Here is a 22,829-nt window from a genome sequence, read left to right on the forward strand (position 1 = left end):
TTTATTTTATTAGTTTGTAATAAAAAGCTTAAGTAATAAATGAACAAAAAAAACATTAAAATCGTGTTTTTATTTTGATTGCACATTTTGCTGGATCCAGGCCTATCTTGCAAAAATCTGCTGGACTGAAAATGCTGCTGGATTGCAATCCCTAGCCATAATGGTATCATGGCCAACTCCTTTATATAGTTCAGCTGGGAGATTATCTATTCCGGGTGATTTGTTTCTGGCTAGTTTTTAAACTGCATCTTTAACTTCAAGAATCGTTGGTGATTCCTCTTCTCTCTCGTCTGTTCCCCGTACCTCATCTCTTTCATCTTCCATGTTCTCTTCTATACAGCCAGTCCTTTGAATATTTAGTATATGGTTTATACAACTATGTGCACACCACTCTAGGCCTATACAATTGGGTGGACTTTACTTGGTAGGCAGTTAGCCAGAGGGTGCCTGTAGGCTGGACTTATTCGGTGGAAATTCATGGTGGTAAATTTTATTTTCACTTACCTGGAGTTCACAAATTGTTGCTACTGGTATTGGAAATAAAAACACAACAAGTATAAATCTTTCGAAAAGATTTTTACTAATTTTTTATTGGACTTTTCACATTGTCAACAATGTTTACAATATTTGAAGTAAACAGATCTTACATGCATAGTCAACATATAAATACATCGCTGTACTTAATGTGAAATATAGAAAATATAAATAAAATAAGAGTGATCTCGTTCTAACCATAGGTACAATCCACATTTTTTTGATAATGAACCTTTATAAATGTGGAAAAGTAAGTTTTCTCGATTTTACATACATACAATTCGAAAATTCTATAGAAATATGTTACATTTTTATCGATCCTACGTTTATTGAAACAATTTGTACCATTGCGGATACATTTTTACTATATTAAAAAAATTCAATGAAATGAATACAGTATTTATTGGATAGAATCTTTTAGATTGTTGCAGTTTCATTGGAAAATCGGCGTCCTATCACATAAATCCACCACTTACTTTTATTTAGATGCCTTTACCTTCGTCATTATAGATTTCCCCCCCCCCCTTTTTTCCTGATATAAGATATTTAATTTAGCAGGTATATTTAATTCAATACTAAAAAACACCATACCTGTAACCATTTGCTCCTTAATTTTCCATAAATACTGGTTGGTAAAATATTAACTAATATGGCAGTGATCAAAATTAAAAGTCTGTCACTTTGTATGTGAGCAAACGAATATCAATTGAATTATTGTTGAATAACGGTACATGACAATGATTTCACTTCTGATAGAATGGGCAGCTCAAAATAATGTATTGTTTGTAGACAATTTAGTCCAACAAAGCTGCATATCATGGTGTGTTTTTATGCAAATGTTCATCCCCTTCTAATGTATCAGAATTATTTCTACATAATTATAATCCAAAGTATTTTCATCTCTTACTGTAAAAAGCACTTTCTAATTATAAAAACGGTTGGTTTACTGTTCAGTAAGTTTTTGTATAGGACACTGATATCTGCAATGAAACACACATTTTTCTCAAAGAATTTCAATACAAAAACAAACATATCTAAGAAAAAATTCTATACATCGTGAAACAAAGAAGTCTCTCATAATATATTTACTAAACACACAAACTACTCTGAAATAAGTATGTGTTTGATAATGTTCAATAGATCTATAAAAAAATCAATGAACTACCAACAGATTTTATTAATTATTTTACACTTAATGATAATAGAGAGACAGATAGTTGAGTTACTGGAATTTTTGCTTCAAAAATAATGTAACTCACTTAAAAGTTCACAAGCAAAATAAGATAAAAACCAAAATCAGTGGATGGTTCTTGCTTTAAAATGGAAAAATTTCTACAAAGGAAAACATTATACTTACATATACATTTAAATTAAGTAAGGTAACATGATAGAACTACATATTTTAAAATAAATGTGAAAATATGTTTATATAGTGTTTAAAATCAAATTAGTAACGTACAAATGGTATTAAGCACTTTAAACTAACAATTATTTTGTAAATAAATACCAAACAAAAAGAATAGTGATAAATGGGACACAATGTTAATGAAAATGAACTGAAAAATTATATAATTGAAAAATATTTTTAAGATATCAAAGTCAACTGACTTTGCTAGTTATTTTAAACACTAGAAAAACATGTTAAGAAATTGCAAAAATGTATTCAGGACTTCAAAAATATCTCTTTTTTGTTTATTGTTTGTTTTATGTAGTACATGATACTTTGACAAATCAATTATGTATAAATACTGTAATAATAGATTTTTATGACAATAAATACATTAAACCATTCTAATCAAGGAGCTCCCAAATCCAGTTCATTTATCAGTCCAACATAAGGACCTAGTTAAAAAGTCGGTAAAAGCTCAGAACATTTAAAAATGAAGGATCTCTTCCAAAAATATATTTGAGAAATGTAAACAAGAATCTGCTCTATTACATCTCAATCGGTACACTAACAATTGCTAAATAGGATCAATATATTTATTGTCAATTCAAGAAATTCCCTTCATCTTAAAAACCCATTAAAAATGTTCATATTCGAGAAATTACGCCTCAGATTCTCCTGGTGTATTTTCTTCTTCCAATATTGGTACAATGAGATTATCCTTGGACATCAGATTGTATTTCGTTACAAATTGTGTAAACCGTTTACATAAACAAGTCTCTGTTTCAAATTCGTCAAATATTGATCTATGATGGTAATATGCATGGGAAAAAATTCGATATACTCTTCTACACACTGATCCTAGCTTTGCTACAGATGATTCCTTAATACTAACTCTGAAACAGAAACAAAATATAATTTCTTATACCCAACTACAATTCATATAAAAGATAAAAAAGAATACAAATAAAATGATTATTTATTTATTTATTTAGACACCTTACAAATACTACAGACCAATAGTAATTACATGCAAATTGTTTAAGACAACAAAAATACAATAAATGAATGAAAGAAATCATTAATAATACAATAAGAAAGAAATGCAATAAACCCCTTAAACCTAGTGCTGATGAGCAAGCAATGTCTTAACCCTTTGACTGCCAGTCCCAGTATGTGGTTATGCCCTATGTGCCATCCGAAAATTAGACTTTTGAAATGAAGCAGGTATAACACGCGGTAGGCGCGTACACCGCACAGGGCCAAACTTTGTTCCAACGCGGCAGCCGCGTTGCCGGCAGTCAAAAGGTTAAGTTCGCAGCTTTTTACATTAAATATATCCACATGAGTCAGTCTATTAAATACTTCATTACAAATTTTTAACATATTGTTTATTGGTGTTATGTTTCTATAGTAGTTTGTTAAGAATAGATCTAGGTTAGTTATCCTTAATCTACTCTTGGGTACTCTAAAGTAAATAAACTCAATTGAACCACAGTTTGTGTACTTAATACTGTTAACAATCAAGTATATGAACACAATGGCCTGACTGTTTCTTCTAGTGGCAAGTGACTGCAACTTAAATGAGTCTAACATTAACCTGTATGAGACCACATATGGATATTTCTTATTTTTCCTTATATATAGAAATCTTAAAAATCATTTTTGCACTTTTTCAATCATTTCTGAGTTTGAAAATGCAGTAGGAGACCAGATGATTGAAGCATATTCCATATGTAGTCTCACTAGGGCATTATAGAGTTTTATAATTGTGCTTATTTTGAAATTTTTGCTATGTCTACTGTCAAAAGCCAAAGCATGATAAGCTCTGTTAGTTATTTCATAAAAGTGTATATTGAACTTTATGTTGATTTGGAATTTAACTAAAAGATCCTTCAAAACACTCACTCCTCAACTTGATCATCATTAATATAATAATCTTCAATAACACTATTGAGTTTTTGCGTATATGAAACTACTGCACACTTTTTAACATTAAGAGTCATTTTTGAATCATTAAACCATTGAATAACTGATCTTAGATCATCTTGCAATTTGACTGCATCTTTCTTATTAGAGATTGTTTTAAAAAGTTTAAAATCATCGGCACACATTAAGCTGTTACAAGATTTAATACAGTCTGGCAAGTTGTTAATAAATAAAATAAAGAGCAATAGTCCTAGTTTGCTCCCCTGTGGTACTCCTGAGGATGACACATATTGGTGAGAAAAGCAATTACCTACTTTTACTTTAGTCTTTCTATCTGACAAATAAGATTTTAATAAATTAAAAGCTTTTCTTGAGCAACCAAACTGTACCAGTTTATTTAAAAGAATACAGTGATTTACCTTATCAAATGCTTTTTCACAATCAGTATACAGAACATCCAACTGTTCCCCTGCCTCAATAGCCTTAGCAATATGTTCAGAGAGAACACAGATATTAGTTACTGTTGATTTGTCTCTTACAAATTGATGCTGGAATTTGCTGATTTTACCCTTAACATGCTCATATATGATCATAAATTCATTCATTTACATCATTATCATGCATCATAAAGAATACTTTCAAAAATCTTAGCAATACTATTTAACAGGCTGATAGGCCTGTAGTTTTGAATGTAATTTTTTTTATCTTTTTTATGTATTAGAGAAATTGTTGCCACTTTTAAAATATCTGGAAAATATTTCTGTTTAATCGACATATTAAACAAAAACGCCAGAGGTTTAGCCAATCCCATAATAGATATTTGATATTTGACTTAAAGAAAGTCCAGAATTTGTTTGGGTCAGCAAGTAGATGGTTTTCAAGTGAATGTTTGTATAAGTTATGCTCATATTTGGTTTGGTTTTTAATATCAGTTTTTAAAAGCTGAAATTCAACACTCTTTGGGCTCCCTGGGGCTTTAATTAAACACAAACGATGCAGACTATTTTTATTTTTAATTTTATGGATCAAATCTTGAGAGAACCAGTTTGGAAACCTGGAAGTAGAGCTGCGGGCACTTTTTTGGCTTTAGGAATAGAACAATTTACAAAGGTGTACATTTGACTATAAAAAACATTAAAAGCATTTTTAATATCCTTATATAAGAATAAGGAAAATAAGGAAATAACTGCACAGTAGAAGACTAGAAAGAATGTCATATTTCAATCAATATATTTAGTAAATAAAGCTCATATGAGGATAAATGGAAAATTCAGTGAAATTCAAATGCCAACTTTTCAAAGTAATCATAACAGCAGTGAAATGTACAGTAATCTGAGAATTTTATTGAAATATCGGACGATTTTCACATTTGGTCCCATTGAAGATAGCTACAAAGGAGCTTTGAATTAAATTCACAAAACAAATTTTTGACGTTTGACTGTGTTGTCATGTCTTTATAATGTATATGTTGTAGGCTTCAATTACAAATAGAGAAGCTTTCAAAAATACATTTTTATTATATTATTATATGAATTATGCACTTTTTTATATTTTTTTATATACAACACGAACGAATAAATACTCGTTTCTTCTCATATAAATTGCAGTTAATTATTACAACATTTTTTTGGCATTTGCCTTTGATAATAAGCTAATAGATTTGGCAATCCTCAAACCACTAGTTGCCAGATTGTTACAGATGGTCACCAGATATCTGTGGAAAGTACCTGAATACTATTCTTATTATTTTTTGAAAGAATTTCTTTTTGACTGTTAGTTTGTTAACGTTCTATTGGATTTTTATTAATTATAAATCACATGCTATTTTCCGATTTATTAAACAAACATGGCAACACAGTCAAGAACCAACATTTCCTTCTATGAACTTTAATTGACAGCTCAATTATAGCTATCTTCAATGGGACCAAATGTGAAAATCGTCCGAAATATCTTAATGATTAACTTACCGACTTGGAAAATACTTATTGCTATTTAATAAGCAAGCTGCTCCATCTAAAGTGTGCCTTGTATAATCAATTGCGGGGCACTCTTTTGGAGTTTTATGTGCTGCACAAAGGAATATCCACTGTTCAGTGGCTGTCATTTGTGTACAAGTTTCTGGATGGCATTCGCCTTGCAGCCTAACCGCTAATCCATTCAGCTCCATGCAGAATTGCCTGCAAATGTAAATATATAAATAAAACTAACACTGATTGCTTCTCTGGTTACCTTAAATGCTCATATTTCCATACTCCTTCATCTTGCGATTCGGGCATTTTTAATATTAAATCTATGTTATTCGGGTCACGACGTATAAGTTGCTGAATGTATTGTTGCACTGCGAGAGTGCTATCCATATCCTCAAAAGGTTCATCTGGCCAGTGACTGAAATCCTACAAAGACGTTTCACATTAAATTGAGGTAAGATTAACCATACATTATAGATGAAAAACACGGAATGTTTGTGAATTACTTAATTTTTCTTAATTGATTACCTTTGCTTTGGTTCCTGGTCTATTTCTTCGCAAAATTGTGGATCCATCAGCCATCTTCATCTTTGACATATAAATAAATTATTGACAGATTTCACTTACGTCCTGATCACTCCTAATGTGTACGTCTTGTCAAAACAGTGCTAACAACTTACTGCCTCCGTTCAAAAATTATTTATGGATATAAAATTTGTATTCCATTTATTTTTTATAATAAAGAATATTTATATAAAAATATAACCATATATTATTTATTTATTTCGTAGATTGTAAATACCAAAATCTTTTTGCAAATCAGGCAGGAACAATTTTATAAATTGCCACATGAAACAGAAGAAGTGAACTCAATACTCAATGTCAGTAAATTAGGTTAGGTTTTTAAAAATGAGTAAATGTTTATAAAATGAATAAAATAAATCGTACACAAATATTAAAATTATATAAAGAATTATTAAGATATAGCGAAGAACTTAAATTTACAGACAAAGAATATTTCCGCAAGAGAATAAAAAAGGAATTTCAACAAAATAGAGATCTTGTTGATGAAAACCAAATCAGTCTTAACTACAAGGTAAGTTTGATTTATTATAATGCTATGAAATCTTTCAGTTCTTTTTTCATTGTAGAAAGGTGTTACATTACTTCTAAAACAAGCAGTACAATGATTTTATGCAGATACTATACTAGGATGCAATTATTTTTAAGATTTAAACACACATTAGATTGTTCCAAAGTGCCCCCTTTGCTAGATAAGGACATAGAAGAGATGCATGTACGAGGAAGTGGACCTGGTGGCCAGAAAATAAACAAAACAGCCAATTGTGTAGTAATGAAGCATATACCAACTGGTAATATATTTATATGAGTAAATTTTAGATATTTAGATTTTGTCTCAGGAATATTGGAAGTTCTGGTTAAAATTAAGTGAAATAATGTGATTTTTTTATGAATTGGATCAATATATAGCTTAAAATATTGTTAAAATGTTTTAGGAATTGTTGTAAAATGTCAAGAAACCAGAGAATTGCACAAAAATCGAGTAATAGCTCGCAGCCTTCTTCAAACAAAGCTAGATAACTTTATAAATCGAGAAAACAGTTTAGAAGCCCAAATTAAAGTCCGTAATGAAAAGAAGAGTCTTGTGAGGGACCAGAAAAGAGAAAAACTACAAAAATTAAAGGAAGCTTGGAAGAATCGAGAGCAGTGTAGCAGTGTAGATCAAAAAATGTAATAATTAATAAAATACTTTAAGTTATATATGTTTTTATAATAAGAAAACAATATGGATCACAAAGTTAAGTTAGTAGAGGTGTGCTATTTAGTAAAATTTCTATCCAAACAAAAAATGGAACATTAAAAGTGTGAAAAAACAAAAAAAAAGTGTTTAGTGGTTTTATTTTCGAATAAATCAGTATGTAAACTTCTACTACAGTTAATAAAATTATTTACAATATATAAAATTGCACAAATTCTTCACCAATCCATTTTTGATCCATCATAACAATAAAACTGGCCGTTATGGTCTTCATTTAAGTTCTTTAACAATTCAATGATACCAGAAACACTTGTATCTACATCCAGAGGGGCATTTGTGCCTCCCATGCTAGTTTTAACCCAGCCTGGATGGATTGAACTTACCAAAATTCCATCATTTTTAAAATCTACACTCAGGGACTTTGTTATCATATTCAAAGCAACCTAAAACAATTAAAATGGGGTTGGGTATGCATGTTTTAACAGAATTTATATATTCCTTTATTGCTTTTTACGATAATTAGTATACCTTTGAACATCTGTATGGGTACAATCCTCCTTGGTTGTTAAGAGACAAAGATCCCAAGTATGAGCTCATATTTATTACTGCTGATTTAGAAATTCCTATAGGTTTATCTGCATTCCTAGTGGCAGCTTTTTTTAATAAGGGCAACAATGTCTACAATGGTCAATATAAACATTAATACAGATTATACATTTGTACACCATACAAAAATTCACATTCCAGCACAAAAATTGATACCAAATTTATAGTCAAACATCTTTTTAATAAAATACAGCTGTGGTAACTAAGAAAATGCTGACGAAATTTAGAAACGAACACTTTTTACATGTTTCTAGTAAAAAAACTTGTGCAGTGACTACGAAAAATTTAGAAAATAACACTTTTTACATTTTGCTAACGAAAAAACAGCCGTGATAACTAAAAAATGTTATGAAAATTTGGAAAAGAATATTTTTATTGTTTTTGGTACCTTGGTTAGCATTAAAGGCCCTACAGAGTTGATTAGAAAGGTTTCCATCATTTGTTCAGGTTTTACGAAATTGATCCTTGTAGATTTTGGAGAATATCCCGCATTATTTACCAAAACGTTCAGCCCATCGTCTTGAACAATATCTTCTACCTTCTTGGCAAAATCCTCAAAGGTTTCTGGTTTGTCCACTTCTGCAAAAACAAAAATGTAAAATAGCAGCTCAGGAAGTATATCATACTGATAATTCAAGAACAATAATGGAAATCAAGGATTATTTACAAAGACAAGAACATTATGTGACAAATTAGATGGAGAAAAATCTAAGACCTTAAATAGATATGTTTTTGTTTAATGTATAAAAATATAGGAATATATCTTACCCAGTTGCAAAATGTGTACATTTTTGTTTTCTGCTGCTATTTGTTTGAGTTCCTAAAAAAAATATATATATATCAGTTTGTTTAACTATAGGTAAAATATACCATAAAAAGTAGTTTTGGTGTAAAAGCTACATTGTCTTTTAAATTTAACCATTAAATGCGAAAATATATAAGATAAACAAAACAATGAATACCTTCCATAAACAATGAGATACAGGTAAATTTAGGCTTCATTTTTTGTCTTACTTTTAATTCCCAGGATACATTTCCGATAGCACATTTTTACGTTTTGTAATAATATAATTAAAAATAAAAGACATTTTAAGAACATGAAGTTTTAAAAAATAATAATAATTTTGTAAAATTTGACGTCGCTTCGTGCTGCTAGTCACTACCAATTTCCTGAAAATTTCATGAAACTTTTAATCAGCGTAATAATGATTTTCAGAAGTTTAATTCAAGGTTCTAGAATTGTATATGACTTGTAAAATTGAGAATCTAATCAATGTATTATCTCTGGTAGGGATATCTATAAATCATAGAGCATTCAGCAAATAGAAGAAAGAACATTTCAAATAACGCAACAAAACACAAGTTCGCGCTGGCGCGTTAAAGTTAGCCTTGTAGGTGTGTTGTGGCTACATTATTTAATAAATTGAGTATAACGTGTCAGAACTTTGTTTTCTGTTACCGGGTGTTAGTGTAGATTATCAAAATGGCACCTGTTGGTAAGTAAATAGGAAGTAGATACTCACTTTTGCGTTATCCACGTTTCTGCATGTTACCATGAGACATTTTGGGGATATTTTGTCTTTCACTAAATGTTGCACAAGGCCTAAGCCTATGCCTCTATTACAACCTGTTATAACAATGGAATTCATTAATATTTAAGACTTTCGGCAGTTCACGATATATATAACTTCATAATCTAATGAAATAATCAAACTCAAGGCCGTTCAGCTAATATCAAAAGATCACTAGCGGTACTTAGTCAAATGGCGGCAGTTTTTTGTTTTCGTCATGTCAGTTTTCGGGGAGTAGTTAAGTTATGGGCTAGTGACACCATTGCAGGCTATCCAAAACTGCAAGCAAATTTTGCAAGAAAATTCAGCACATCAAAATGGAGATGTAAGTAAAAATATCGTTTTCCGCACTTCCAATGACTTGCTCTTTTTTCCCAATGACGTAACTACATAACCTTGCTTTTCCTATGTTTTTGAGAGGTATCAAACCAACCGCGTAAAATACATTTTTTAGTTACTAATCATCTGGTTACTCAATTATCTCTGAAGTAATCATTTTTAAGAATATACAAAACGACGTCTGTTATTTTCAATATTATTTGACACTGATTGTGTCAACCTATAAATGAATTTATAGATGCCTGATAGAAAAAGTATTTTCCTAAATTTATAGTTTCGTTATTCCATGATGCGATGTCCTTTAAAAGATCCTTTTGTGAATTTTGCCCCAAAAAAAGTACCGTGAAGAAAAATGTTGAACAAATACAATGTCCTGGAGTTTGCCGTAAGATTTTCTTACACTCATTATAATCTCATGAGAATTGCTTTATTATGATCGAATCTGTTTATTTAAATACGATCCCAACAGTTTTTACATGATGGAGATGTCTTTTTTGCTTTAGAGATGACATCTGTTCCAAATTTTACAGCTTTTTAATTTTTTCTAATATCTACCTACATGAAAAAGTTTTAGAAAAGTTTGGTTGTGTGTCTGGTATATGTAAAAGATATTTCATAATTTTTTAAGCAAGCTCTGATCTGTAGTGATGTTTTTAAATTTTTTGGTAGTTGTGATACATATTTCTTCTCATATATTTCTTTTGATTATAAGTTATAGATTCTTGTATTTAGATTTTTCCTTATTTGTCACAAATAGTTTCTTTTTTAACAATATATACAGGCCTTTGGCACAGTTATTGTCTAATGCCATAAGACTTATGCCAAAAGCTTATAAATCCTGAAAATGATATACTGTAGTTTGTTTTTTATTTGTTATGTCCTTCATCTGGGTGTGGAATCTACTTATTCACCTGAGTTTTAGTCCAAATTTCGAAAATAACTAATTTATTGATCATATTAGTCATATTTTATGTCTCAATCCCATGTTATTGATCTTACAAAGCATTTCAGAAGATCTACATTGATATTATGACTTACACAGATCTTTTTATATTGGTAAAATGAATTTTCAGCCATTTCTGAGGTACATTTTATGGCCTGGATTTCAATGTCTGTGTATTATCTTTATTAGTACCTACCTATTATTTCTAATAATTTCACATTTGTTTTAAAAATCCAGGCTATTTGTAAAACTTTCTCGTTCATATAGATAGTAGATGTGTAAACTGTTGAAAAAGTTGTGGCGGAGACTTGCAAAGACCTTTTTATGTTGGTAAAATGAATTTTGGGCCATTTCTGAATTATATTTTGCTGTCTGGATTTAAATTTTTGTGTACTAACTTCGCTAGTACTTATTCTTTCTAGTAATTTCATCTAATTGACAGGTTTCATTAAAAAAAAAAGAATTTTGAAGAATAATACATGATGCAATGGTAAAACTTTATAAGGTATTGGCCATACTTACTCTGCTATATGGATGTGAAAGCTGTGTAACAATGAGGAGAAAAGAAGAAAAAAACTCTAAAATGCAGGCAAGCAAAATGAGATTTCTCAGAGGAGTAGTTATCAGATAGATTACAAGACTTAATAGAGAGAGAAAGAGTGAAGGTATAATGCAAGACTAAGTATCCACTTGGTCAATCAGGAATTATAAAAATACAGAACAGAATCTAAATAAAGTAAAATCAGTGTGTTTTTACAAATAATTTACAAGAAAAAAATCTTGTCTCCAGCAAGATTCAGCCATGCAAACAAAAGCCAGACATTTCTTTCTACTAAAACGATCTTAAAATGTGTTCTTAGTAATTCGTATTGAAAGTCCCTGACCTACTTTTGACAGATATCCACTGATTTGAGATAATGGACTTTTTTTTTAGAATTATTAATCTACAAGATTAGATATATTTGAGTTTTATTTGGAGGTCCTGTTAATATCTTGTTTCATGTTTGGGTTCCTAAATAATCCACATTTCTATCAGTTATTTGTGCTTTTTGTCACTGTAATAGTTTTTCTCCCACGAGATAATGATTTTACAATTTGTCCAGCTATAAGTTCCTACATTAATTCATGTTTTTCTGTACATAGCTACTTAGAACTATGTAATTAATTGCTGTTGTGAATTATGCTACTGAAAAAGTCCTTATTGACTTATTTGTTGTAAATGGTTATCTATTTTTTCAGCTTGACATTAACATATTTTTATAACTTATCATATCTTCATATAATCTTTCTAGTTCTTCTTTAAAGCTTCCTGTATGATTGTGTGAAGCACTGTTTCCACAATAACTTTTCATTATTGTTAGGCCAAGCTGGAGATTTTTTTATTTTAGGATCTAACAGCAACCCACCCCTATCTTTTGAAAAATGGTTTATAGACCATAAAAAACCATAATTAATTTGTAAATTAGCACTTCCCTGAATTCTTTGTGAGAAAATCTAAAACAATTCGTGATTTTTCGTTTTTTTTTGTTCTTGTAGTGAAAAATCTTAATGCAATAGTAATTTAATCGCAATACTGTCATTGTGATTTTTGTAGAGAATTAAAAAACAAACAATTTTTTATATAAAACTGCATTTTCCTCTGTACAAAAAGTACATTTTTCTTTAGAGGAAAGTAGAAAAAAACCAATAAAATCTCCCATTTTTTTGAAAAATTCATAACTTATGCACGTTTAAAGATTGAAGACTAATTCTCTAGATAAAGTTTTGATGTTGTTTAAACAGGCACAAGGTGAACGCTGTCTGGGGAATAGTTTTTTCGAAATCTTAGATTGAATATTTTGCACCCATATGTTGAATGGCTCAGCATCTTAAGTGAGGTTATCCAATTTTAAATTGGAAAACATATTTTAAAATTCAAAATTTATCCTCCAACTTGTATATCTTCGATTTTCATTTAAGTATGGCAAATAATGTAAAAAACGGCTCCTAAAAATACGTTTTTACTGGGGCGTCTGTTGCGATCATCGTTCTCCGTTGTCTAGTGAACAAGTGGTTTTGTTGCATCGATGAGCGTAAGTAACATAGAACAATTATTGTTAAAATTCCTGCTAGCAGAAGGAGTAGAGGACGAAGAAATGTCGACGTGCTACAAGATTAGAAAAATATTCAATATTTAAAAGAAGACAAGAAGAAGGATACTTCGAAATTTTGATGAACAATCATTTAATAGGAGATGATGTTAAGTTTCCACAGTTCTTCCGTTTGGATGTGAACTACAGTCTGATTTTTTGTTAAGTTTAGTAAAAGAAGATATGAAAAAGTCGTCTACCAACTGTATAGCCACTCCAGCGACAGACGCTTCGGTCAAAACGTCGCCGTAACAGACCACGACATAAGCGGTACACAGCGACCGCGATCATCGCTTAGCGACGATCGCAACAGACAGACGCTCCAGCAAAAACGTACCTTTGCTTTGCTGTAACATTGCTATGAACGGGCTATCTATGCAGCGTGTTGCTTGCGGCAGGCGTTCGCTCGCATTAAGGATTCTTTTACAGTAACATCAATTTTAAACGAATTATTAAATTATAAAAATGTAGATTGTTATTTGAATGCCAAAACAGATTTAATATTTTGCTCTATAAACTGAGCTGTTATTCTTGAACCCTTATGCAAAATTATAAAAAAATCATCACAAATATTAGATTTGATGCCCCTCCTACTATAATTTATTCCTTGATAATACCATAGTCTTTGTAATTGTCCTCTAAATTTAAATATTGATTTTCTAGTCCAGTGGCGTCACATTTGCTGTAATGACAAACAGTAATTAAGTATTACATACTTTTAATGCCTTGCATTATCGCTATCATATCAATAACAATCCTCTAGAGATATTTATGTTTTAAATAATACATTTTAGAACAGTCATCTAAACTTCGTTGTGGAATTAAAAAATGCATTATTATATTTATGTAAATTTTTATTTCATGTGAGTGTTTTGTAGATTTTGATTTACTTTGAGTGTTTTTAATTACCTAAGGCGGTGATAGATGCAAACTTGTTCCTATTGAAAGGATCTATTTTTAGTAAAGTTAAAATAATAAATCAAAATGTGTCAACATGTTTGTATCAAATATTTTCTTTGATGTTATGATGAATTGTAACTATTTCCAGTAAAATTCACAAGGTATTTTGTTCATCGTTTACAAATATGACACCCGATTTTTAATCCACAACGTAATTTCACAGAATTTTAGATGCAAACCGAAGGATACCTGCCCTTAAGATCATATTTTTTTTGTAGGTTCTCGATCTCTTTGCATTTCTCTTCAAAGTATTTTTCTTTTGCCTGTTTTATCATCTTCCTGATCTCGTGGTTTATCTCTCAGTATTTATTGTTGTCTTTGTTTTTAAATTGTCTCCGTTGTTCCATCATATTGAGTATCTCGTCATTCATTCATTCTTCTTTTCTCCTTGCGGAAGTCTTTAGTATTTCTTTACAGGGTTCCAGTAGACAATCTTTTAGTAGATCCCAGTACTCGTCAATATCATTGGTGTTTGTGTTCAATTTGTTGCAGTTCACATGCAGTTCATGTTGGAGGCATTCTTTTACGTTAGGTTCTTTAAGTTTTCTCGTGTATATTGTAGGGATTCGTTGATGCCTTTTAATATTCTTAAGGGTGATTGTAATCTTGGCGATAAGTGGATTGTGATCTGAGGCCACGTCTGATCTAGGATATGATTTCACGGCTTTAACAGGATTACGGCATCTTTCATTGATCATAATATAGTCTATCTGGTTCCTGACTACTTTCACCGATGTATCTGCGGGCGATCGCCATGTATACAATCGTCTGTTTGGTAACTTGAAAAATGTGTTTGTAATAATCAAGTTCTGCTCTTGACAGAATTGTAACAGACGGTCTCCTCTCTCGTTTCGATCTTCCAGACCATAGTTTCCTATGCACTTTCCGCTTTGTCCCTTTCCAATCTTTGCATTGTGATCACCTATAGTTTATTTTTATGAACGAGAGAGTAATTAGCATAATTTTAACTGGTAGCTCCGACCACTCCATGGGCGTGCTCAAGATTAATTGAAAAATTACTTTGAATAATTGTAAAAAATAAATGAATTATTTCAGTGTTATAAAGTGTTATGTGTATGTAAACAAAAGTGACCTCTTTTATCACACACTATATTAGAACTGACTGGCCTACATTAAAAAGGGTTTTAAAAAATTCACATTTTTTTTAATTTTTAAAAATTACAAAAGAGAAAAAGAGTTTTTAAAACCGTCTAAGGTATGTTAAATAGATGAATAAAAATATTAATATAAAACTTACAGCTACTTGTTACAAATCCAAATCAGATTCAGAAGATGAACTTTCAGAACCAAGATTTATAATAACTGGCTCGATCATTTTATCAGTAATATTGTCCAGCTTCCACATTTTTTCCTCTTCTTTAATAGTGTGATTTACTGCCTTTTCCCAGTTTTCAGGTTTTACATTATTTACGGCCTCCAAAAACAACTGTTTAACATCATGAATTTTAAAAGTGGTATTTTTTCTTGAAACTTCACTCTATCTGTGCCCATACCAGTTCAATCGGGTTTAATTCACAATGATATGGTGGGGATCTAAGTACTGTCATTCCACGATTTTTGGCAATTTCATCAATTTCGTATTTTTTAAATTTTTCTTTATGAAGGGCACACAACGAATAAAGTTCCTTTCTTATAGATCCGGGATGGTACGTAATATTTTTTGAACTCAGCCAATTCTGCAAGTCTTTTTTTAACCACTTGGTTGTGGGCAGTCCTTCTATAAGTCTGGAGTGATAACTTGCATTATCCATTACTATTACACAGTTCTTAGGAAGAAGATTTATCATTTGTTCGAACCATTCTTGAAAGACATCAGCGTTCATGTCTTCATGGTAGTCACCGGTACGAGTTGATTCAAAAGTTAATAAACCACCTTCAACAAAACCGTCTGAACTGCCAATGTGTACTATTATCAGCCTGCGTCCCTTTCCTGATGGTGGGTTTAAACCAGTAGATAAGTTATTTACAAAAGCGTGCCTTTGACTTGTAACAGTTTCATCCTGCCAAAATTTATTTGGTGTATGACCCTCGTTGATCCATGTTTCATCAAGATAAAAAATTTTTCTTTTTTGGTTTCTCATTTCCTTTATGGTTCTTAGAAAATGTCTTCTCCATATGACAATATCGCTTCTTTCTAATAAAATAGACTTTCTGGGATTCTTTTTCCAGCGGAAGCCTATTTCTTTTGAAAGTTTCCATAACGTACTTTGACTCATTTCTGGGTAATCCTTATCATCTCGAACTGAGACAAGAACTTTATCCAATGTTGGAAATTCTTGTCTAAAGAAGAATTCATGCACTTTCCGTCGAAGTCCTTCTTTAAAATGATATTCTATTTGAAATTTTGGTTTCCCTGGAGCATTACGTGGCATTTGAAAACTACCACATTTCTCTTCTTTAATAACTCTGTAAATCGTAGATTTCCCAACACCAAGTGTACTGCTAACTAACTCAACGGTCTCATCAACACTTTCACATAAACGTTTGTCTGTAAATGATTTAAAACAATTAAATATTAATGTTTTTTCATTAACTGTTAGAGGACCAATTTTTCGGCGTGTTCACGGCACTTCCAAATTTTCCATAACACTAGTATACACAATAAACTGCACCTTGCAACTGAAGTACCTACTTTTAGTGAACTGTTAAGAATTTTGAATACGCCACTTGGACCTTCCTATATACAAAATGGAAAAACCCACTATCACATTTTCTGTGGAATAAGTTTAGAAGGTAATTATCTAGTCAATTACTGTCGTAGATTCCTGGAATTAAAGAAGTAAATGTTTGATTGTTGAAACCCTTACTTCGTGGAATGCACTCATTTCAGATAAAATAAAACGTTTTATTTTATCTAAAGAATTAAACTTTATTTTGCAAATAGGCAAAGAATTAAACTTTATTTTGCAAATAGATAAAATAAAACGTTTTATTTTATCTAAAGAATTAAACTTTATTTTGCAAATAGGTAGGTACTTATTAAACTTTTATTGGTTATATATAACCAATAAAATAAACATCTTACATTTCTTGCAAATTCATTAGTACCTGTTAACCTCCATCACTCCGACACTGGCAACCTTATTTAGGGATTAGTAACCTTCACAACTATTGTATTCTATTCTGCTCCAACCTTTATACCTGGTGGTCATACTCAATTTAAAATTGTTTTCCTATATACTTCTGTAAACTTGTTGACAAATATCTGTTTTTCATTGAGTCACCCGTATCAACAGTTTAGGGATTTGCATACATAATTTATTGTTTTATTACTCTCTCATACATAAAAATACACTTTAGGACTATCGTGATTTCTCTTGTTTCCGTTATTCTCAGTGTCTCTTCGATATCTCGGTAAAATAATTCCACTTCTTCGTTGGCATTCGCCGTAGGAGCATAAACTTGTATCAAATTCAGTTTGGCATGAGATGTCACCAACTTCAGTACCATTACCCTTTCTGAGATAGGGAAATACGATTCCACCGCTCTATTAGATTTTTTATTAACCATTACTGCCACGCCATGTCTGTGTTGGTTATTCTCGCTACCGGAATAATATATTGTGGCTCTCTGTTGAAAAACAACCTGAGTTGATCACGTCACGTCGCTTTAAAAAAAAAATGCAATTTTTAGGTCAATCTACGGGTCTATAAAAAATAGACAATTCTTGTAAAAGCCTCAACTATGCGTGTGAATTGTTTAACATTTTTAAGCGGATTGCAACCCACCGAAAAAAAAAAATTATAAAAACGAAAAATTGACATTTTTGAGAGTACTCAAACTCTCACTTGATTCATTGTACTTATGCTTTTTCTGTCGATTCGTTAAGTATTTTCATTTTAAAATATCAATTTATTGGAAAACATACAACAAAAAGCAAAAGTACAACTATCATTCTAACTTTTGCGTTCAAACACGTGTAATGTATTCTAATATGTTTATTTAAACCTTATGTGGTCGGTAATTAGCGCAATTGATCCATTAGATTATTTGTTTCCGACTTTTTGAATACTGCTTATTTTCTGTTTGGCTCGATTCCAGAACATCGTGGCAATTTACGAAACCATTTATTATTGAAACCTCGCGATCTTACCGACGATTACGTAAGGTAAAGTCACGTCAGTTCGAATTATTTATGCCATTAATTTATTGTATTGGCCATTTCCCTTGTGGAAACCGCATGCAGTTGGGTTTAGCGTTCTTCCGTTGTATTTTTAACATATTTCAAAATCTTTCAACTTGCTATCTTGGTCATCTACGTGTGTCAGATCATCAACGTTCTGTAGTATTTTATTTCTTTTCACACTATCAAAAGCTTGATTGAGTTTATGTACTGTTATGTTTTTATTAAATTTTAATTTATTATTAAAAATGCTTTTAACACTTATTTTATTTAGTCCTTATTACTTAATTTATCTACAGTTATTTTTATTTATTACACTAACACAATTATTTACAATACACAATAATTTATATAATTATTTATTACTGAACGATATAAGTTCATATCTTCGACTAACCGTTTTACAATAAAATTTTCTATATATATTTAATTAACCTTTATCTGGAGTTCCCTTGGATGGAAACTTCCACCTGCTCGCCGGTGAACCTTCGTGATCCTCTCAAATGCTTACTTTACTTTACTTTATCGTGTCCGGACATGTCATTCATAAAATTTCGGCCCAGTATCGGGCTACGTCGGTTCCATATTTGTTGGCGAGCCACAAATCTTCGAGGGTACATCGATGAGGACAGTTCACATCATCTTGGTGTATTTTTCCCCATTTTGCTATGTTTGATTTTACTGGAGCGACCCCCGTTCTTATCCGATTCATAGTTTTCCACGTTTTAAAGTCTAGGGACTGGCCGGTCCATTGAACCTGGGGAAGAGGAAAATACTAAGGCGGTTCATCCTGCACTGTTCTAAGGAAGCTTTTCCTGGATTTTAGTAGCTTTCGTGGTGTTCGAGCTTTGTATAGGGCATGCCGCTCGTCCGCGATCTGTTTAATTTTCTCTATGTGCTCTGCAACGCTGCTGCGTGTTGAGGGTTCTGCAAAACACGCTGCTTTATATCGATTTGAGAGTGGCACCCCGAGAGAGTTGGTTTCATGCACCCCGTTACTATCCTGCATGTCTCATTTAGCGCAGTATCAACTTGTTTGGTGTGGGCAGGAATTGCACTGATTTATTATATATTGAACCCCTGGTTGTGATTTGTGACATACGTATTACTTTTTCCAAAGCCAGATTGAACAGTATACAGGAGAGAGGGTCCCCCTGGCGCAGCCCATTATTTGTTTTAAAAAGTTCAGACAGTTCCCCCTGAATTCGTTCTCTACATTCAAGAGTTAGTTTTGTTAAATTTACCAACTGATTTGGTATTCCTAGTCTTTCATTGCTTTGTACATTTCTGAGTATCAATGCCATATTCCAGTGTTTTTTCCAAAATTTGTTTCAGGGTTGCAATCTGATGAATTGTCGATTTACCACCTCTGAAACCGTCCTAGTATTTTCCTACAAAATTACCTATAAAATATTTTATACGCTGCATTTAGAAGCGTAATTCCTCTGTGGTTAGAGCATTCAAAGATATCTCCTTTTTTGTGTATAAAGTATTCCAATATTCCAATCATTGGGGAGGGATTTCTGTGTCCATATTTCTTTTAGCTTCCATCTGTTGAGTCTAACGGTATCTAAATTCTGTCTTGACATCGACCTAAACAAAATTAAGGCTTCATCGTACTGACCATCTGACTAATCGTCTTCTCTTCTGTTTCTCGTCAGCTGTTTCTTTGTTGTGGATGTTGTTTTATCTCGTTTGTACACCGTTTATGCAGTTTCTGTCTCACAGGGAGTGTTTTGGTATACTCCGTTTGTAAATAAATTGATAGCCAAGTTTTTATGACACAACTAACCAAAAAAGCTGTATCTGACATCTCATGAACGCTGAACCGAACTTTATAGTTGATATTTGAAAAAGAGACACAATTGTAGGTGTCATTGATTTTATAATTATTTCCGAATCGACGTTACTTTGACATTGCATGACATGTTTTGAATAAAAATAATGTCTTGTCATTTAAGAAATTAGTTCAAGTTGGTTTGGCCGGTAAAATGGAACCGTTTTGCGAAGGTACGTTGGTAGTATAAATTTTAAATCCATTTGAAAAACCTTCACACAGTCCTACACAAAAGATACTCCGCTTTTTGGCAAATAAAGGAATTTGTGTCCAATTTTACCTTAGAAATATTTTTTTTATTTTATAAATTCTGAAAATGATAGTAATTTAAAACTGTTTTTCTATTATCGATGTTTCTTTTACAGATCAAACTGCAGAATATGACCTTATCGTTATCGGAGGTGGTTCCGGTGGTTTGGCCGCCGCCAAAGAAGCCACCAACTTAGGAGCCAAAGTCGCCGTTCTCGATTACGTCACTCCTAGTCCAAGAGGTACGAAATGGGGTTTGGGAGGTACGTGTGTCAACGTAGGATGCATCCCCAAGAAGCTGATGCACCAGGCCGCGTTATTAGGAGAAGCCATCCATGTAAGTAATGTTTTTTGATACAATAAGTACCTAACTGTTGTTGATAATATATATCTACGAGTGCGAGATGAGTAGTTCTAAGCTTGGAGTTAAAAAATACTGTTTTTGTTTCAAAAAGTTTCTAGTTCTCAATAGATGAATTTTTGTGGGTGATAAACAATCCAAAACGAACTTTCTGTTGACGAAACATTAACCATAACGATAAAATTTATGTATGCAGTAATACACATTTTACTTGGAGAAGTTTTTGTTAGCGAAAAGTCACCTCAAAATGAGTTATTTTGTAACAGAATCGGTGAAATTTGGGTGTCTTTATTTGGAGGAATTTCTGTTTGCAAAAACTCAAACGAATCGAAGACTTTATTTCAGAAAAATACACATTTTCGTTTGTAGAAGTATCTGTTGATACTTCTACATCTAAAACGAAAATGAAATACCATCTAAAACGGAAAATGTTTTTAACGGAACAGATGAAATGTATTGACTTCTTTGTGGAGAAATATCTGTTGTCGAAAAACCAACACTATGAGGAATTTATGTATGGAAAATTTCACAATGATCATTTGGAGAAGTTTGTGGAAAAAATCGTCCAAAATGATGAATTTATATATAGAGATTACGTATTTTCATTAAATTTCTGTTGGTGAAAAACTTCTACATCTAAAACGAAAATGAAATACCATCTAAAACGGAAAATGTTTTTAACGGAACAGATGAAATGTATTAACTTCTTTGTGGAGAAATATCTGTTGTCGAAAAACCAACACTATGAGGAATTTATGTATGGAAAATTTCACAATGATCATTTTAAGAAGTTTGTGGAAAAAATCGTCTAAAATGATGAATTTATGTATAGAGATTACGTATTTTCATTAAATTTCTGTTGGTGAAAAACTATTTAAACAGAAAAAATTATAATGCAGGAAATTTCTGTTGACGACAAATTTTGGAACGGAGTAGGTCGTATTTGTATATTTTCATTTGGAAAAAATCCTCTAAAATGGTGAATTTGTATATAGAATATTACGTATTTTTACTTGGAAAAATTTCTATTGGTGAAAAACCGTTCAAAATGACAAATTTATGATGGAGGAAGATTCTGTTGACGAAGAATCATCCAAAATGACAAATTTTGGAACGGAATGGGTGGTATTTATGTATGTATTTTCATTTGGACGAGTTTCTGCTGGTAAAGACAGATCTAAACGAACAATTTAGATATACTTACTAGGATACATATTTTATTTGAATAACGCAAGCAAACAGAGCTTATTTTGCCCTCTCCCATATATTGCAGTATAAAAATGTACACCGAAATACAAAAATGAGAAACTATAAAACCTTAATTCGACCAATAGCATGCTATGGCAGTGAAGCATGGTTAAAGAAACATCCAGAAGCAAACTCGAGACATTCGAAAGGGAAGTACTGAGGAAAATACTAGGACCTGTGAGGGAAAACGGAATCTTCAGAAGTCGATACAACAACGAGCTTTATCAACTTTATAAGAAAGCACCACTGTCAGACTTCATTAGAATACAAAGATTGCAATGGGCCGGACATGTTATAAGAATGGGAGAGGATATGCTACCAAAAAGAGCACTGAATGCTAGAATGCAGGGAAAGAGACCGGTTGGAAAGCCAAGAAAGTCCTTTTAGAAGTCCGTGTATGGAGATCAGCCACAGACAAGCAAGGATGGAGGCAAAAAATAAAGAAGGCTCAATTTGGGCTGTAGTGCCATAGAAGAAGAAGGATACATATTTCCATTTGGAGAAGTTGCTGTTGATAAAACACCATCTAAAACAAAAAATTTTTTCACGGGACAGAAAAAATTTATTTACTTTTATGTGGAGGAATCTCTGTTGGCGAAAAACCAACACAAGGAGGAATTCACAAATGTATGATGGAGAAATGCACGTTTGTGTTTGGAGAAGTTTCTATTCGCAAAAATACTTCTAAAACGATGAGTTTTGTGACGGAAAAGGTGAGATTTCTGTATTTTCATTAGAAGAGATTTATGCTGACGAAAATCTAAGCTAAACATGGAATTTATGGAGTAGTGTACATTTTATTACTGTTTAACAAATGTATCAACATTCTCATCATATGTAGAGAA

The 22,829-nt window shown here is 31.7% G+C and overlaps 5 protein-coding genes across 7 annotated transcripts in view; 3 read left to right on the forward strand and 2 right to left on the reverse strand.

Annotated features, from left to right (window-relative positions):
* Positions 1-555: 555 nt before the first annotated feature.
* On the reverse strand, positions 556-6,500 carry Mob4 (MOB kinase activator 4). Its single transcript, XM_072545372.1, has 4 exons — positions 6,346-6,500; positions 6,080-6,243; positions 5,818-6,027; positions 556-2,817 (listed from the first exon to the last, which is right to left on the reverse strand). Exons 1-4 carry the CDS (start codon positions 6,412-6,414, stop codon positions 2,583-2,585), a joined length of 678 nt encoding a protein of 225 aa, XP_072401473.1. The 5' UTR covers positions 6,415-6,500; the 3' UTR covers positions 556-2,582.
* A 184-nt stretch (positions 6,501-6,684) lies between these two features.
* Positions 6,685-7,144, forward strand: LOC140451518 (uncharacterized). Its single transcript, XM_072545373.1, has 2 exons — positions 6,685-6,913; positions 6,969-7,144. The coding sequence occupies exons 1-2, from the start codon at positions 6,746-6,748 to the stop codon at positions 7,005-7,007; spliced, it is 207 nt and encodes a 68-aa protein (XP_072401474.1). The 5' UTR covers positions 6,685-6,745; the 3' UTR covers positions 7,008-7,144.
* LOC140451340 (mitochondrial translation release factor in rescue) lies at positions 7,031-7,573 on the forward strand. Its single transcript, XM_072545084.1, has 2 exons — positions 7,031-7,190; positions 7,335-7,573. Exons 1-2 carry the CDS (start codon positions 7,031-7,033, stop codon positions 7,571-7,573), a joined length of 399 nt encoding a protein of 132 aa, XP_072401185.1.
* Positions 7,574-7,720: 147 nt separating this feature from the next.
* Positions 7,721-9,866, reverse strand: sni (SDR family oxidoreductase sniffer). Its single transcript, XM_072545371.1, has 5 exons — positions 9,727-9,866; positions 8,972-9,023; positions 8,592-8,782; positions 8,126-8,275; positions 7,721-8,040 (listed from the first exon to the last, which is right to left on the reverse strand). The coding sequence occupies exons 1-5, from the start codon at positions 9,850-9,852 to the stop codon at positions 7,816-7,818; spliced, it is 744 nt and encodes a 247-aa protein (XP_072401472.1). The 5' UTR covers positions 9,853-9,866; the 3' UTR covers positions 7,721-7,815.
* Trxr1 (Thioredoxin reductase 1) overlaps positions 9,517-22,829 on the forward strand; it is a 28,273-nt gene continuing 14,960 nt past the window's right edge. The window contains exons 1-2 of one of the 3 annotated variants that reach the window (XM_072545366.1): positions 9,517-9,699; positions 20,492-20,712. In XM_072545366.1, the coding sequence (XP_072401467.1) occupies positions 9,687-9,699; positions 20,492-20,712 (234 nt within the window). In that variant the 5' untranslated portion in view covers positions 9,517-9,686. Of the gene's footprint in view, positions 9,700-9,963; positions 10,100-20,265; positions 20,300-20,491; positions 20,713-22,829 lie in introns of those variants that run through there. The other 2 variants (XM_072545364.1, XM_072545365.1) reach the window with 2 other exon arrangements.

Source organism: Diabrotica undecimpunctata, chromosome 9 (assembly GCF_040954645.1).
Source record: "Diabrotica undecimpunctata isolate CICGRU chromosome 9, icDiaUnde3, whole genome shotgun sequence".
NCBI classification, from domain to species: Eukaryota; Metazoa; Arthropoda; class Insecta; order Coleoptera; family Chrysomelidae; genus Diabrotica; species Diabrotica undecimpunctata.